This window comes from Carassius auratus, chromosome 22, assembly GCF_003368295.1.
Source record: "Carassius auratus strain Wakin chromosome 22, ASM336829v1, whole genome shotgun sequence".
In the NCBI taxonomy this organism is placed as follows: Eukaryota; Metazoa; Chordata; class Actinopteri; order Cypriniformes; family Cyprinidae; genus Carassius; species Carassius auratus.
In genome coordinates this window covers 8,535,598-8,554,010 of record NC_039264.1, presented here as the reverse complement: position 1 = coordinate 8,554,010, position 18,413 = coordinate 8,535,598, and the positions used below count along the sequence as shown (strand labels likewise).

The following is an 18,413-nucleotide window of genomic DNA, read 5'->3' as shown; positions in this document are numbered from 1 at the left end:
TCCTGGGTTTCTTTCAGAGCCAATGTGGATTTTCAGTGCTAGAGCGCCCCCTTGCCTTCAGATGGAGATTTACTGTGGATCACAGAACTGTGCTTCACTGCGCATGACAATCGAAGCTTCTGTCGGATCGTGATTTCAATTCCATTTTAATTAATCGTGCAGCCCTAGCACACCCCTAATGAAGATTTGTTATTCTACAGTATATGATATTATAACACCATTAAATCATTTTATGTTGTAGTTTTGATTTTATCAGAAAAATCGCAATTCGCAAGACTTTATGGTGACATAACCATGACATTTGATAACATGAACTCAGAACAAACCAGTCAAGTAGTTATTTGTCCATTTAGACTTGAGGATACATTGAGACAACATTGATCGCAAACCTTGTTGCACAACCTGACTGCAGTAGATGGACCAGATTGTGACTGGATCCACGTGGAGGTCAGTCACTGTGGCATGGATATTTAAGGAATGCTGATACTACGTTTTTCAGTGCTGGAACTAGGGCTTGGTAAACCAGAATTAGTGCCAAATATGACTCTGAAATGTCAGGCTGTCATGAGACCGTTGCACTTTGTGTTGAGGTTTCATTTTGACCTTTTGACAGTTTTAGATTGTAAGCCTAAAATTGCTGTTAAACCATTTCAGTCCTGACTATGATGTTATCTGTATATTGCAGTTCCAAGGTCCAGATTTTTCTCATTTTAAAATCTGAAAACGAAGGAAACTTATGCTCATTACAAACAGGTTTTTGATTTATTTAGCAATTTTGGTGCATTCCTACTCTAATTTTAAAGAACCAATCTATTTGATGACAAACATAATTTATAAATATTTAGCTTATTACACACCGCAACTGTTGTTGTTGTTTATGGTCAACAAGTGATATGGTGACTGGTACTATAAATATAGATCAGACAACACAATTGTCAACTAAAACAGAAAACTTTTGGGCCATTTGTTTACAACAAGTGCCTTTTTGGTGGCCAGAAATCAAAATAGTTTAGGCATAAACAAATTTCAAAGTGTCTCTGCATAAACAAAAAAAACGTGAGTTTGCGGAAAGGATGTCATGTGATTTTGTGAATTACGTGTCTGGGCTATAGGTATATGTGTGCAGGTGTGTAGTGTTTCTTTACAAAGTGACATTGCCATCTACTGGCCTGGCATGCAGAAGGTAGTGGGGTTTTTTTTTGCACCTTTTTTTTTTTTTTTTTGAGGCAGTTGTCGTCGTAATTCAGGAATTTTCAAAAAATGCAAAGGAAAAACTCTCACTGTTGTCATGTAAACATACCCTAAATCTAAAAGAAAATAGGCCTATATATTGAAGATAAGTCTAAAAAACACATTTGAGAGAAAAAATGTATATAATTCTTAAATATCCTGCTTACTGCCAACTCCTTTGTATTGTATTGTACTGGTCATCATATCACTTAAATGATTTTGGTCGAGGTCAAAATTTCCATATCTGTGCATTGTGCATATCTTGCGTCGTCCAAAATTAGTGCCAGCGCTCTGCCTAGATCTGCGTTGTGTGATCCGCTGGGGTTCCTACTGTGAGTGTTGGTCCGGAGCCACCCTCTGTCCCAAGGTTAGCGCTGTGGAACATTCTGGGCTCGTGTCCCAGAGAATAGTGACATGTCAGCAGCCCATTCAAATGAACAGGCTGAGGGCTGCACTCTTTTTAGGGCTGTAGAGAGTGATTGGCTCGGTTTGATGCCTGTATTTAAACCGCTTCTGTTGAGATCTGATGTGGATCGTCATGTTTATCTCTAACTTATTTTCTATTGGAAAAAGAGAACTACAGGCCTGAACTTTTTTTTTTTTTTTTCTTTAGTTCAGATTTTTCTTACCTTCCCCTTAGATTTTTAATTATTTTAATTGTCACAGAATGCATTAATAGAATGTTCTCTTAATTAATGAAGTAAAAATTGTAAATTTGTATAGTACAATACCAGCTCATTTTTACAGCTTCTATGAAGACTACACTTCATAAAACACTTGCTGAAATCATTACTGATCACTTTATAATGGAATTACATTTTGCAGGGTAGCCACCATATTTAATTTTAATCAACTGACCTGAAATGCTCTCTCACTGGCCATCGGCTCGTCCATATTGTTGAGCCCTGAAGTAATAAATCCTTCAGTCTTCTCAACTAGACCTAATTATCCTCTGTTGCAGTTCATAAGAACCTACATTGATGTATTATTCTAAACCTAAACAACTGGGCTTTGTGTGTGTAGAATATACATGAAGTACAAATTTCCTGTGTCCTGTCTTCTGTGAATGTACAGATGCCGATAATTACCGTAGCATTGGATTTTGACGTACAAAGCCTGTACTGGCGGTGTAATGTCTCCATTATGTGTGCCTATCTCAGTCGCAGATGGAATCAAAGGGATGATTTATTCATTTCCTGATGAGAGCCAGAACCCTGTTGACTGAACACAGTGCATCACTGCATCTGTACTATTTGAAATGAACCATGATAACATGCTACTGCAGTCTTAAAATTTCAGCTGGGATAGGATGAGATGGTGACCAGTTTTGCCTTTTTTTGCATTACCTGCTTTGTGCCTCCTGTTGCCCAAGTCATGTTGATTTATGAATGTTCTCGATGAGATAAGGGTGAAAATCTTGAGCTAAATTGTAGAGATGCTGTTATTTTACAAAAAGGTTCATTATCTGATTTAAGATGACCTTTTTAGTTGATTTGAAAGCCTGAAACATACTATGTAGTAAGTCATCACGAAATATACTAAAGTAGGTTGCAGTGAGAACAGAACAGACCAGGCATACAGACGTAACGCCAGGTTCACACTCCATACATCTGTGGTGCGTATGCAGTGCATAGTTTTTTTTCCTGTGCTGATGTTAACAGATCAGTCAACGTGTGTCAAAATCGTGATTTTAAACTCCTTTCATTTTATGCTCACGCTGTCTGAGAGACAGATTCTGAGCGCTGTCAGAGAGGCGTATGTAGAAACTTGTTTTTGCTGCTTTACCATTGAATAACCATTAAATACGTACACTGGTATATGTGTCAAAAAGCCCACCTTTGCAAGTATCCTTGTAAACACTGTAGTTTAGGTCTTAAGTTAAAGGGAACAGTCAACAGAGAAAATGTGTAACATTTGATCCGGGCAGCTCTTATAATGACAGCAGTCTGTCATTCCTGTTAATCAAACAACGAAAGCGACAATCTCTCACTGCTTTTGACTGAATCACTTTTGTAACTTTTAATAAGAAACATTTAATTTACACGGGGAAGAATATGCAGTGTTTTTGTACATTTGATTTCTTAATACGATGTATGTAGCCAGAGCCCTAAAATTAACATTTTCCAAGCGCCAAATCAGAGTAAAAATCTGCATTGGTGAGTATATGTAACAGTGTCAGTTGCTAGTTGGCGGGTAAAGCTTTTATGAAGTATAACAATGCAATGTAGTGGGAACAACAGCCCATTTTTTTAAAATGTGCTGTTTCTGATGGAAGCAAATAAAATAATCTTTTCTGAAGACGAGATCTTCGTGATGGTTAAGCTTTTCTGTCATAAGTGTCCAGAGTGAATCAAATAATAGGATACAAACGGACTGATCAGGTCAGAGCAGAGTGTGATGGCCAGCTTGTCCCCAGACACAGTTCTAATAACTTTTACCTGAGAAGATATTGCGGCTTCATTTTGGAAGTAACTTTTCCCTTCTTTATTGTTCATAATCTGAGAATGCGGCGACAAATACCTGGAGTTATGCTGCAGAAACAGTGCAATGGACTAGGCTATAGTTGAAAAGGTTGCTTGTTGACGATGAGCCACTTTAAACAGCTCACCAGTTGTGCTTCAGTGGTTGAAAACCATACAATTATGTCAAAATAAGTGGATTTGGTGAGTAACCTTGTGAACATTATTTGTTTACATAAAATTTAGGCTAGTTTTTTTTTTTTTTAGGATATTGACACTTGATAAGAATTATAAAATGTGTATATGGTATAAAAAAATATCATAAAGACCTTAGTTAAAGCAAAATGAACTAGGCAATATTGTGATTGTTCACCTCTAGCAGTGCACGTTAAAGTAAATAGTGTAAATTTAGGCTCTGACAACCTCTTTAAACAAACCCTAAACCTTAATTATGCGTAGTTGCGATGCTAGTCTGGTGGGATCTGCTTGGCTGACGTCTCTCCAAAACACCACCTGTCCTCCCCGCTGATACAATCTTCCGCTTTTCTTTACGGTTTCCTTTTTTCCCCTCAACGTCATTATCCGAGGAAGGAAGTGCGACACGTTTTGTTTACACTCAGTGGTTTGCGAAACTCTTCCTTCCGAAAAACGAGTCCTCGGTGACTGGTGCAACTAACCAGACCAGATCTTCTCATTCTTTTTTTTTTTTCTTTTCCTCTTTCTCTCTCTCGTTCTCTCTGAACTTCAGTATGATTCATCCAGCCAGACGCTTTCCAGCTCATCTGACTCGCTAATTAACACCAAAGCACCTTGTTTGAGATTCAGTCGTTTGATTGGCTGATTGGATGCTTTTCCGGCCTGACATTAATGTAATAAGTGCCTCGCACTCCGATTTATCCGTCAACCCGAGATGAACCTAGCTTGTTTACTGAAACCGCTTTGAAGTCGATGAATGCTTGTCCATAAAAGATGCATGTTTTAGTCTGAAGTGGGTTGTAGGTGGCATGATAGCTTTAGACAATGATAGCCGGAGTTGAACCTTTCATATTGAAGTAGTCTGTGTTACTCAAGGGCATGTAGTCGACGTAGTTTACTCGTGTGCGTAATTGTCCCAGAACACTCTCTATAAATGTCATCGACTAGACTTTACGGAGTGCCATGGGTCTGGTTTGTTGACTTGATTGTGGTGTTTTTGTTGGTTTTCTTGGCACATTCTCCAGTCTTTCGAGAGCCTGCTGAAGCTGCTCTTGCCTGATCTAAAGCTCTTTATATTGGGAAACAGACCACATGGCTCAAGCGGGGAATTACTTGTAAAGCGTCCTCTTATTGCACTTGTGCGTCCTGTGTTTGACATCTGAAATGCCAGACGTGGTTTCGGGGGTGTAGAGGTTTCTGCTGCATAGAAATAGTGTTGATCAAACAGTCTTCACGTGTTTATTGGTGCTTGATCCCTTCTTGAAGTATCTGAGAGCGTCTTGTAAATTTAAACTGCTTTGACTAATGGAAATGCCAATGCTTGTTAACTTGAAATGCATAAAACATAAATCCGGTTATGATTCCTCGTTTTATAATTTCTCCTAAACTGTGCTTGATGTCTAGAATCTTTTTTTAATTATTTTTTTATTTACTGTACTTCTAAAGTCAGGGTAATAGATGTACAAGTTTTTAAATATACATTTTATTTAAATTAATCAATGTATACAATGCAATAAAAAGCATTTAAGTGCAATTTTAACTATTAATATCAAATATTGTTACATACGAAAATTAAGTTGACAGGAATGGTAATTTAAGTGTAATTTATAGATCCTGTAATTTTATTAACAAATATTTAAATGTTTAATCACATTATAAAATGTATAAAAAATACATTAGGCCTACTTATTAATTGATATACAGTGGTTTTAATTACATTAATATATAAAAAGATTACGTGTAGTCATTAATTGCATTGCTTATATAAAATATTTTTAAATGATTAATTTAAATTATTTAATATAAAGTATTTTACATTAATGATCTGATAATTTTACTTATTTAAATTACTTCTATTTTATATATATATATATATATATCATTATTTTAATTGCATTGTTTGAAAAATTAAGTTTTATATTAATGATTTGAGAAACGTAATATTTAAATGACTTGTATAAATGATTTTTGTTACTTATGAACTAATTGATAAATACCAGAATTTTAATTGCATTGTTACGTTACTTGTTCATATTCATGACAGAGAAGATAAATATAACATCATTATATTTGTGTATATACACAAATAAATTTGGATGTGAATGATGTTTAGTTAATTTCTGAATAATGATTAATTATTATTATTATTTTTTTTTTTTTCTTATTTTCTTTTTATTTTTTTTTTGCAGGGCCTGACGTCTAAACCATTAATAGGATTCAAAGGAAACCAAGGGGTGAGTATGCAACTTTATTTTAAACTTATGTTTGTTTAGTGGCTGTAAACCACTTGAGACGATGATTGTCTTGTTCCATCATGGAGCCGCAGACCTTGCGTGAACCCGGGACTCTCCCCAGTTCTTGTGAAGTGTCCTGGTTGTGAAGCTAATGCGACAGCACTGAGACTTCCTGCTACACAGTCATCCATCGCTGAAAAAACCACAATATCCTCTGCTCGTTGTTGCAAAATCAGCATCGAATCACAGACGGTCATCAGTACGATTCTGCAGTGTGTCTTTATCTCCACTTTCTTGGACGAATAAGACAGGAAGGTGTCTTTAAGATCGTAGTCTGTAGCTGTAAACACATGCCCCACGCTGGCATCAGACATTTCCTCCTCGCTTGAGATCAGAACCCACATGCTTTGTTGTTGTACCTCGAGTTTTGTTTTTTCATGAGTTCAAGCTCAGCTCAGACCTGACAGTGAACAGCCCAAGAAATGTTCATTCTGCTTTTATCTGCATCTCATGTTGAAGAATGCGGTTTTTCTGCCTCGGAGCCATTTAAAGTTCTCCTGCACACATCTTCTGTAAACATGCAGACACACGGCCGCAGTTGATACAAGCAGCCAAATAAAACCACCATGTTCTCTGATTTGGAGAGGTGACGTTTATGGTGGATGTTTCCAAATCTTCCAGCCAGTAAAATTAAGAATCTGTCATTATCCGTATTTTTCGGACTATAAGTCGCACCTGAGTATCAGTCGAAAAATACGTCATAAGGAAAAAAACATAAGTCACACTGGACTATAAGTCGCATTTATTTAGGACCAAGAATCAAGAGAAAACATTAGGGCGCTCTGTTTATTAGGGGTAGACTACAGGAGCACTGAGCAGCATAGAGCGCCTTCTCATGACTGGAGACGGTAATGTTTTCTCTTGGTTCATTTCTCCTGGTTCATGTCAAATTAATTTTGATAAATAAGTCGCACCTGACTATAAGTCGCATGTCCAGCCAAACTATGAAAAAAATGCGACTTATAGTCCTGAAAATACGGTACTCGCCTCATGTCTTTCAAAACGACGTTTCTTTCTTTAGTGGACCAGAAATTCTGTTATTCTTTTAATTAAAAATAAAAAGGTAATAATATTTTATAATGTTACCGTTTTTACTGCAAAATCAAATAAATGCAGAGCCTTGGTGAGCACAAAATTTTTAAAAACAAAATACTGCCCCCAAATGTTCAAAAATCGTGTACATTTAATAAAGTAATTACAAATAAAGTTGAGTAAATTTAATAGTTTATACAGTATTATACATTTTATTTAAAAGTAAATAATTGAAAATTATTTAATTGAAAAGAAATTGTAATCGCAATAAAAATCACTTGGTGTTTTTACTGCATTTTTAATCAAATACAAACAAATGTATCCTTAGTGAGACTTAAAAAAAATATATATATTTCAAAAAAATTTCAAATAGTAATGTAAATCTAATTTTAAAACTAATAAATTAAGTTTTTTTTTTTTTATAAATAAGTTGAAGTTTTAAGTTCAGTCTGTCTCTTCTCAGATCACAGTTTGTTGCCCCGGTGGATTGAGGCGGAAGTTTTGGCCTCTGTAATCCACGCTAAACGTTACTAGCGCTAACTGTTAAGTGCACTGGATTTCACACTTTGAAGTGCGTCATGTTTTTTGGCCTGTGACTCAAGCTCTTCCTCTCTTCTGTGGGTTTTTTCCTCTCAGCGCAGACATCTACAAACTGAAGTCAGGAGCCGTCTCATGCTTTCTGAATGAAGAAATTAGAAGTGCAGTTTTAACGACTAAAGCTGCGACGTTTCAGCCAAAGCGGGTAATAAAACGCAACAATAGAAAAGGCGTTAACTGCTAATACAAGTCGTGATTGTGACAGGCAGAGCTTGCTGAATCTCTGCTGTGGCAGTGTGAAGAGCGAAGTGAAGCGTTGAGCAGAGCGAGTTTATTTCTAATCGGCCACCTGCAGGCCACACACACACACACGTGTGAGGAACCTTGAGTAAACCGTGTGTCTGTGAGCGAGAGAGAGACACGGCACAGTGTGTCCCGCTGCAGGGGTCCTCCAGCGCCTCGGTCAGGGCCACGCTCTCTGACAGCTCACCCACAGCGGTGGAGCGCCACGTTACCAGACAGGGTTTTATTAAGGATTTACAATGTTAATGTACGGTTTTCAATCAAATTAAAAATATATAAAGAATTTGAATGAATAAATTGGTGTGATTTGAATTAATTAAACTGGTGAACTTGGTGATCAACTAAATTTAACAAATAATAGAAATAAATACTTTAAAAATATTTCAATTTATAGCGTCCTTGTTGTCGTCTATTATTCTTTGAATTAAGTCTTATTTTTTATTGATAAAACTGATCATTTTTAGAATGAAATAAGAAAAATGCTAATAACAATAGACTTGTTTTATTTACAATCAAAATATGCCTTAATTACAAAAACCTCAGATATAATCATTTGAAAAATAAAATGAAAACATATATATACATCTTATATTTTAGTCCTTATTTTTAAAAATGTGAATAATTATGTAAATGTAAAGTGAATAATGACTTAAAATGAATAGAGTACTTATAAATACTAATACTAATATAAATACTACTAATATAATGTCATGTAATTAACACACTCTGTAATGGTGTTAAAGGTCTGTTTTAGCTGAGTTTAAGGAGATTTGTCTACTGTGCAGGAGCTCACACATCTAGACCAGTTCACACTTCTCTTGTCGCTGCCTGGGATGCAGTGAATGTTGTATTTTTTCATTTATTTAACAAGGCCGACAGTGTGGCCAGTCACACAAAGCAAGTGTCAGGAAAGTGCTGTAAATGACTGCCGTGTGTGTGTGTGTGTGTGTGTGTGTGTGTGTGTGTGTGTGTGTGACAGCTGCTGCCACCGTTCAGTTGTTGGCTGTAGTTTGGCTCACGACGGCGAGTCTGAGACTCGTTTGTTTGCGGTCATCTCAGGTGTTCTGCTGTTGGTCTGTATGGCTGCACATTAATGGCTGGAGATTACAGAAGACCCCTGAGGGTCACAAACAGCAGTTGTCATAAGTGGTCAAGTGCGGATCTTTAAAAGATGATGCTTTTGCAGTTTGGTCACTGTAGGAAAACTCATGGATGACACACAGACACACACACACACACCATCTACCATGATCTCAAACCGTTTGGAATTTAGTGTAATGTAACTTAATTTATTCATTTTAGTAAATTCATATTTTGATTTGTTTATTTGTATGTTTAGTCATATTTTTATTTTATATATAGATTACGGCTACTGTTTTATATTTTTGGTATTTATTAATAACTTATATTTTAGTCCTTATTTTTTCATTTTGTCATTTATTTGAGGTTTATATATATATATATATATATATATATATATATATATATATATATATATATATATATATATATATATATATATATATATATATATATATATATATATATATATATATATATATATATATATTTCATTTTATTTTTCAAATGAAATATATATATATATTTCATTTTATTTTTCAAATGATTATATCTGAGGTTTTTGTAATTAAGGCATATTTTGATTGTACTCGTATTCATCCATATTTGTATACAGTATTTAAATATACAGTATATACATTGTATTTATCTTTATATTTTTATTTATTTTAGATATTTAAAATTGTTATTTATATTCATATATATTTTAGTTTTTAATTTACCCATTTTGTTATTTGTTCATTTAGAATCATATATTTAATATTGTTTGTAATTATTCATGTTTTGAGGATCTATATTTGATTTATAAATTCATTTTTATATTTTAGTATTTGATTTGTGTATTTAAATTTATTTTGATTTAGGCTATTCATTTTATATATTCATAGAGGTTTTATTTTGAGAGGGATTGTTTATATTTAGGGTTAGTTTATTCGTACAGAGATTTTACTTTTTATATATTTTAGATTTATGCATTTTTATTCATTTTCTTATAGTATCTAGATTTTTGAATGATTGAATTTTTTTTGTATTTTTATTTTTGTAATCTTCATTAAAAAAAAAATCCAGGTAAATCTGTGTAAGCCATTTTGTACTAAGCAGCTGTTTTGAACAGGCGATCTCTCTCTCGTCTGTCTCGGTGCTTATATTGGCTGTTCTTCTGTTCTGCGTCAACAGAAAATCTCAATACCGCAGTCAGAGAATCCAAATGAGCTGCGAACGTTTACGTTCTACCTGTCCAATGTGGGGAAGGACAATCCCCAGGGCAGCTTCGACTGCATACAGCAGTATATTACAAGGTAAGAACAGAAGCAACATTAAACCACATGATTTATTTCAACAGATTCACGACCCTCTCAAGCTACTGTAACGACTTCTATACAAGTGTTTGTATTTGCAAAGGAAATGTTGCCATGAAAACAGTTGATCTGATGTTTGAGTGTTAAAAACTCTTTGTGACTGTGTCCATGGCATCTTTATGAGCGCCATCTGTTCCTTTCTCTGTTCACGCTACTGGACGAACACCAGAACAGAAAGAATAAATGGAATTTGGCCAATTGTCCAACCGAATGAGGAAGAAACAAGAAATCCTAATGCAGACTCGCTGTTAATGTCTTCAAATGTTCGTAAGAAGCCCGAAGGGTCAGCAGAAGTTCAGGCCTAATGTTTCCTTGTGAACTCTGAGATTCCCTTTACAGTGTTTAACTCAAGCCACAATCTTTATTCAACGTCTCAGGGAGATGAAAGACACAGTTTTTCAATCTTACGATGTCGGAGCTAAAACCGGTTGCGCAATTACTGCTCCCTTTCTGTTGAATTGGCCTTTTGTTGTAGATCCGTGTTAATGTTTCACTGGCTTTCTCATATAATTAATCCAACTTTTCACTCCGTTCAGCCTGTTGCGCCTCGTAATTAGCCAATTTGTCATTTAGCTGACGCTTGCACCTAATGAAAGTGCGCTTATTGTATGCAATAAAAAAAGCTCTTTAAGGTCTTTGATATCAACATTATTGGTACCATAGAAGTTTCATTATTCTTGTCAGCAGTGTTAATATCACAAAAAACTAGTACTATCCTTATCCATATATATATACTAAAAAAGCTGAAAACAAGTAAATACTCGGCGATTTTAAGAGAATACGAAACTAACTACAAGAAATAGGACAAAAACAGTAGAAAAAATAAGAAATGCTACGTTGTAGAAATCAGAATTTGTAATCAAACGTATAAATACACTGCATATTCTTCACAGAATATATATTTATTCTTAAAATTAAAGTTACAAAAGTGATCGAGTCAAGAGCAGAGAGATTTTCTCTTTTGTTGTTTGATTAACATGAATGACAGACAGCAGGAATATAAGACTGCTGTCACTTTAAGAGCTGCCAATGTTCTGTTACACGTTTTCTTTCTGCGGCTGTTTGTAGTTTAGGTCTTAAGTGAAAACAGTGTTTATAGGATACTTGCAAAGGTGGGCATTTTGACACTTATTTAATGGTTCAAGGCCTATAAAGGAGTTAAAATAACTCTACATGCGCCTCTCAGACTGCGCGCACATCTAATGAATTGAGCTCTCTTTCACTGCGGATTGCATTTTATTAGCTGAAATCATTTGTTTTTAAACCACAATGCTTAAAAACGCATGCAAACGATATATTTTGTGACCACGTAGCAGAGGTCATGTCTAACTGCGTGTCTCATGCTCACCAAGGCTACATTTTATTTGATGCAGAAATATAGTAATACATTAATATTGTAAAATTATTACACGTTAAAATAACACTTTTCTATTTGAATATATTTTAAAATGTAATTTATTCCTATGATTCAAAGTTTTCAGCAGTTTTTAGTTTACTCCAGTCACGTGATGAATAGAATAGATTTTTAGTGAATAGAATAATGTAAATGTATAAGATTTAAGAGGATAACTTCGGAAAACAACTTTTCATCTCTACTGTTTTTTTTTTTGTTTTTTTTAATGAAATTTTGAAATTAAAACACAACAACAGAGATTCTAGATCAACTCATTAGTCTACCAAATCTATATTGGTAGAAATGTTAATATAGTTTTTAGTGTGTTTATATAATATTTATAAATAAAAAACAATTAATTATCTGTAATTACCTCAACTGAAAAACAGTATCTGCAAACACTTATAAACGTAATTTTATAATACCTCATTGTATATAACTATATATTTGTTTTCATTACACAAATGGATAATCGGAGTCATATATATATTTGATCCTGATGATCCATTTGTGCTTTTGGTATTATAAAAAAAAAAAATTGTTGGACTAAAATGAATCACAAATTTTATTTTAGTCAACCTTACTAACATTCTCACAACACACACTTCATCTGAGTTTTTCTTTAGCGCCGGCCAGTGCTTAATTTGAGCCGGATCCTGTTCTTGAAAAATTGCAGGTTTATGTATTTGGAGCATGATTTGTAGATTATGCATTGGTCCTCAACATATTATTGACCATATTATCAGCTTTTAGTTCAACATCGCTCTCATTGATTGTTGCTACTCCTTAACCAACTTAAAGAGAGCGTAATAATACCAGAAATAATACAAAATAAAGTGAAATATTAAACATTATAACCACTAGTTCCCCTCAGTCCAAAACATGTAAGGCTATGCAGAACCGATCAAGAGCGAAACGAATATAAATCAAAACTGAAAGTACCATTGGGCTAACGTTCCTCTCTCATTCGGCACAAATCCAATGTTTTCATATTCACAATGCATTTCAGTGTTAAACTATTTTGCGTTCGCATATTGACGGAAACGATCATCCTCTTCACATGCGCAAAAACACTTGGCACGCAGCAGCTGTAGACCGGTTATACTACAGACTCTTTAAATTCACGTTTGACTGACTGTGTTGTATTTTGATAATGAACAGTCTGTGATGGCAACACCGGCTCAACACAGTGATGTCTATCAGCTAAACCAGCTAAACTATGCAGGACGTGTTTCGGACTAGCTCGGAAAACCTGCCAACTTGCCTATATTTCAGATGAGCTGTTTTGCTCTGTGCATTGACTGTGATCAGATGTTTTGACTCGGAGGCAGCTGGCAGGGTTTCAAGGTGGATGAGGCGGCTGTAAGAAAGCTCTCTCTCTTAGAGGACGCCCATCCCACCACCCGGGCTGTCAATGAGCCGTGGCCACACATTTGAAAGTGGATAACTGGTGAGCTGGTGGTGCAGTCGGTATCTGACAGTATCTTGGTCTCTCTCCAGCGAGGGGAGCATACAGCTGGACTGCCTGGGAGGGATCCAGGACAAAATCACCGTGTGCGCCACGGACGACTCCTACCAGAAAGCCAGGCAAAGCATGGCTCAGGCCGAGGAGGAAACCCGCAGCCGTGGAGCCATCGTCATCAAGCCCGGCGGGAGATACGTGGGTAGGTTTGACGCACCTCTTGCCGTCACGTTTCCTTGGCCTTCAGCTGGTCAAAATCTGCTGTGTTTACACGTAGTGTGCTTCTTAGACGGGTGGAAGGGGGCGATTGGAGCCACTGCGACTCCACATGTCTGGAACTGCAGCGTGCTACATAATTTATGAAGCTGTCTGTTCCGGTGCTCACTGATGAGACGCCTAAAACTATCATTGACAAACACTAGCTTTCACCAAAGACATGTAATGAGCAAAATCAATCAGCTCAATACATTCCCACCGACCCGCAGTGCTAAGTCACGACACAAATGTATTTCCCCCTCAAATCTGAATAATATAATATTATTTAGATTATGTAATGCTTAAGATGCTTTATTTATTAAATAGGTTATTTTAATGTTTTAAATTTGGGCCACAATCAGCAGTAGTGAAAGAAGAAAATCTTTAATCTTTAAATCTTTAAATTATTCGCTTAAGTCTGACGTCACGTATCAGCGCTTCCGTGTCCAAACGCTCTATCAGTTACCATGAGAAAACAACAAAAGGTGCTAATATAAACTCACAATGTGATAGAATACTAGCGAAAAAAGTTATAATCTTAACCTTTAACTCCATACCGAAGTCCCAGATAGGTAGACAATGAAAATATAAATATTAAAAAATATATATAAAAATGATTTGTGTTTGGGACGCTGTGAGCACGGAGACTGTAGTGTATACCGTAAGTTTGAAAGCGTTTAGTTTAAATTATTAATATGAATAAACAGTGCTCATAAACGGCTGCTGAGGTCGTATTCTCAAGTGAAGCGAGTTGAGGCTTGGACCCGGAAACAGCGCTTCTTACGTCATCACTTAACAACCGAATACTTTAAAAACTTTAATCCAAAATTCTTAAGTCTGAATAAATTACCTTTTTTGCCCCGCAAGAATATCAATTATATTATTTATATATTTGGAATTTTTTAAATGTAGTAATTTAATTTGTAATCTTTAAACCATTTAAAAATATGCACCTTTATTTCTTTTTTTTTATTTAAAAATGAAATTTTAAAAATATAAATATTGCAAGTATATACATTTTATTTAGTTTAACACTGCTGAAGGTGGCCCAAAATGTATTTATTAATCAATTATGAATTTTCTTTTTGTAATGGTTTCTATATATTCTACATTTTATATACAATCTTATAAAAAAAAAATTGTCAAAGTAAAGATGTAAGACTTACTGCATTTTGTATCAGTAAGGTTAAGTCTGTAAATTCTTTTTTGCAGAATGTGTAAATTTATTATAATCATTAATGCAGTTTAAAAAGTGTCTACACGTGTGCAGTAAATGCTTGTCTGTTCATTTAACATTAAATCAAATGTCCTTTTTGACCTCATTACATAACCTCTTCTTTTTTTTTTTCCTCTCCCTCTTCTCTTGGCTGTTCAGGGAAGCGTGTACAGATCCGGAAGCCGATAACGGTTGTGTCGGATGTGGCTCCGTCTCGACGGACCTCACGGCCGGTCATCATCTCCAGCAGTCAGAAGAAGAGCCCGCCGCGGCCCCTGAGGGAACGGCTGGTGCATTTACTGGCCCTAAAACCCTACCGCAAACCTGAACTCCTGGTGCGGCTCACCAAGGACGGCCTGTCTCCTCAGGACAAGGAGACGCTGGACAGCCTCCTGCAACAGGTTCATAACCAGTGCTGATATTACTGTGTGATAACTTTATTCAGCTACATACGTATAGAGCAAGTATCCTATTCTGAGCATAGCCCGAGCAACCAAGAACCTCTTGAGAAGAAGTTATAGTTTTGGTTTATGACTCATTTATTTAGTTTGGACCGCTCAAAGTCATGTTTTTGAATTCTACTTGGACCTAAAGGCTGAAACTAGACACATTTGTCATTACATATACAAACAAGCTTAGCGCTGTGTAAAGCCAGAGTATATAACACACAGACTGTCAGCAGGCCGTTGTTGTGTAGTTTGCTTTTCTGCGCTGGTGTTGAAAGGCACCGCTTGTACTCTTATTTTTAGAAAGTCAGAGGCTTAAGCCTGGTTTTATTTTGCTGTGTTTTTCTGGCCGGGTGTAGGTGGCTAACCTGAATAGTAAGGACAGCACCTTCACATTGAAGGATTGTTTGTTTAAGGAAGTCCAGAAGGACTGGCCTGGTTATACCGAGGTGGACCAGCAGATCCTGAAGAGAATTCTTGTACGGTAAGCTTCACATTTACAGTGAAAAATATATTTTTTTGTCTTTGAAATGAATTGAAATAGTATTTTTTATTATTATTATTAAGTGATTTGAATAGTTTTCTTTGAAATTATTTTATTTTCTGTGATTATTCTGTGATTGTGTGTGAACTTCCTATGATGTATTAATACATAATTTCAAAGCAAAAAAAAGAAAAAGTGTGTGTAACTAGGTGTTTTTTTTTTTTTTATTCTATTTTTTAAATTTTATTTTGACTCCTAATCCTGAGGTTTTCTTTTCTCTTTGTATTAATTTCATGTAACTATGTAGGTGGTGTGTGTTTAGTGATTTTTATTTTATATTTTTATTTTTAAATATTACTTATGTTTTTTATTATTTCCTACTCCTAATGTATTTTCCCCTTGGTATTCATTTATGAAACTAAGTGGTATTGGTAGTTATTTGGAATGTTTGTTTATTTCAATTTTTATATTCTCCCATTCCTTTTTTTTTTTTTTTTTTTTTTTTGACAAGCTGCGCAAATCTAAGCTGATAATGAACGTAGATTTGCACATCTACTCCGTTAACAATGGCTCTGTGTGAAATTACGCACCTGATGGAATTTACCGCTGATTAGAGAACCGGCTTTACTGACGAGATGCGCATTTATTATCGGCCAATATTTATCGTGCACCCTTAAACATGATTTTATTTTGGCTCCTACTCCAAATTTATTTATACATGTACATTGGGCAGCAGGACTTATTTGCCTCACAGTGAAATGGTTAATTATATATTCACCATAGGGCCGGGACTTGATTAAAAAATTTAATCTAATTAATTAGAGGCTTTGTAATTAATTAATCGAAATTAATCGCAGATAAATATTTGACCTGAGAACAGTGAGAAGTAATTTTTTTCACATGGATTTATAGTATACCAATGAATAATGACTGAATACATAAGCTTAAGCAACAAAATATTGTTTATTTTTGTTCAACCAAGTCTAGCAGACCAGTGCAATTTTTGCCATGAAGTGTAGCAATAGCATATTTAGAAACAATTTAGAAATAGTACATTTCAGAAATTCAGGAAGCTTATAGGTGCTGGAACCTTCTGTAAAGAGTTTTTTTTAAGTAAAACACAATACTGTCAATTACATTCAGAACATTGGAAACACTGACTATTAGAAAACATTTCTCTGTTGCTTCAGAGGCCATAACATACTAAGTCCAACTATATATAACCTTGGCCAAAACAATAAAGAGTTCAACATAAACTGTTGCACCAACAAAATAATACATAGTTCAACATAAAGTGTAAAGTCCAGGCTAGCTGCTATATGTTTTGCGTTGAGGTGATACTTGAGACTCGATGAGCTGCGGTGATATGTGAACGCTAGTTGGTGCTTCAGTATAACCGGTCCGCGGAAACTCATCCAGTGAGAAACGTTCAGCGGTGCAAAAATAAGTTATTAAAAATGCGGGATTTTTTTTCTGTAATTAATTAATCTTAGTTAACGCGTTATTTTTTGTGTAATTAATTAATCTCAATTAACGCGTTAAAAGTCACGGCCCTAATTCACCAGTATACAAGTTTTTTATTTTATATACATATACACCCACACACACACACACACACACACACACACACACACACACACACATTTATTTAGTAGTATTTTGCATAAAATGTATACAATTTGATGCTGGTATATGGTGCAATGGTTGGTCACAATACCTCCAAGAACCTTTATTTGCCCACAGTATTAGTTGTACAGCTGCATGCACCCTTGTTCCCCGAGCTCTTGATTGGCTCTAGAGGGAGAAGTCTGGGTTCCCATGAACTCTGGCTGTGGAAGACTGGCCCCTGGAAGCTAAATTTAGAGAAGGCTGTGCTGCGTGCTAGACTGGCGAGAACATGGTGTTGTGATATCTGTTCAAAACAAAATGGAAATATTTGCCAGCAACAAACCCAACACCCAGGTGGAACACACTCCACACGCTTGCACTTTGAGACCCGGTGGCGATGCTTATCAGCTGACAGCCCTTTTACGTCCGCAGAACCCCCTCCTTCTCGCACCCACCCACTTTCCCATCTGTTCGTGGACGAGCTGTGTGCAGTCGAGAGGGTAGTGATGCAACCTTATTCCAGCACATGCTGATCCATGTGTGGGTGGCACGGGTCCAAGGTCCGGCCGTGCATGGGCACACACAGTTCGACAGCGACTGTAGCGACTCATGCCTCCTACTCTCAGGCATAGTCCCCTGTCCGTTTACCCTTGATGGAGGCAGGGCCTGCTATTGGGAAGCATTGGCCCGTGTCATACTGCCCCCTGTTGACATACAAACCTCAAGCAGCATTATAAACTTGTGTTTGAAGGCATTAAGTGTTTTCAAGTTGGTAGTTCTGCCAAAAATGAAAGTTCTGTCATCACCTTGTTGGTCCAAACCTGTATGAGTTTCTCTTTTTTTGCTGAAGTAAAAAAGACAATATTTTGAAGAATGTTGGTAACTAAACAATTGATAGTAGCCTGTAGTATATATTTTTTTCCATACCAGTGGTTTTCAACCTGTGGTCCGCGGCCCACGGTATTGCAGGTGGGCCGCCAATTATTTTCTGTTCATTTCCAGTACATTCTAGGGCTGTGCGATTAAAAGAAAACGTCCTAAAATCACGATTTGAGCGTGCG

General features: G+C 35.9%; 1 protein-coding gene across 1 annotated transcript in view; it reads left to right on the top strand.

Moving 5' to 3' along the window:
- Positions 1–18,413, top strand: part of ell (elongation factor RNA polymerase II) — a 33,393-nt gene that overhangs the window by 6,398 nt on the left and 8,582 nt on the right. The window contains exons 2-6 of the mRNA XM_026197511.1: positions 6,074–6,118; positions 10,307–10,428; positions 13,382–13,545; positions 14,974–15,215; positions 15,620–15,744. Coding sequence (XP_026053296.1) covers positions 6,074–6,118; positions 10,307–10,428; positions 13,382–13,545; positions 14,974–15,215; positions 15,620–15,744 — 698 coding nt within the window. The remainder of the gene's footprint in view (positions 1–6,073; positions 6,119–10,306; positions 10,429–13,381; positions 13,546–14,973; positions 15,216–15,619; positions 15,745–18,413) is intronic.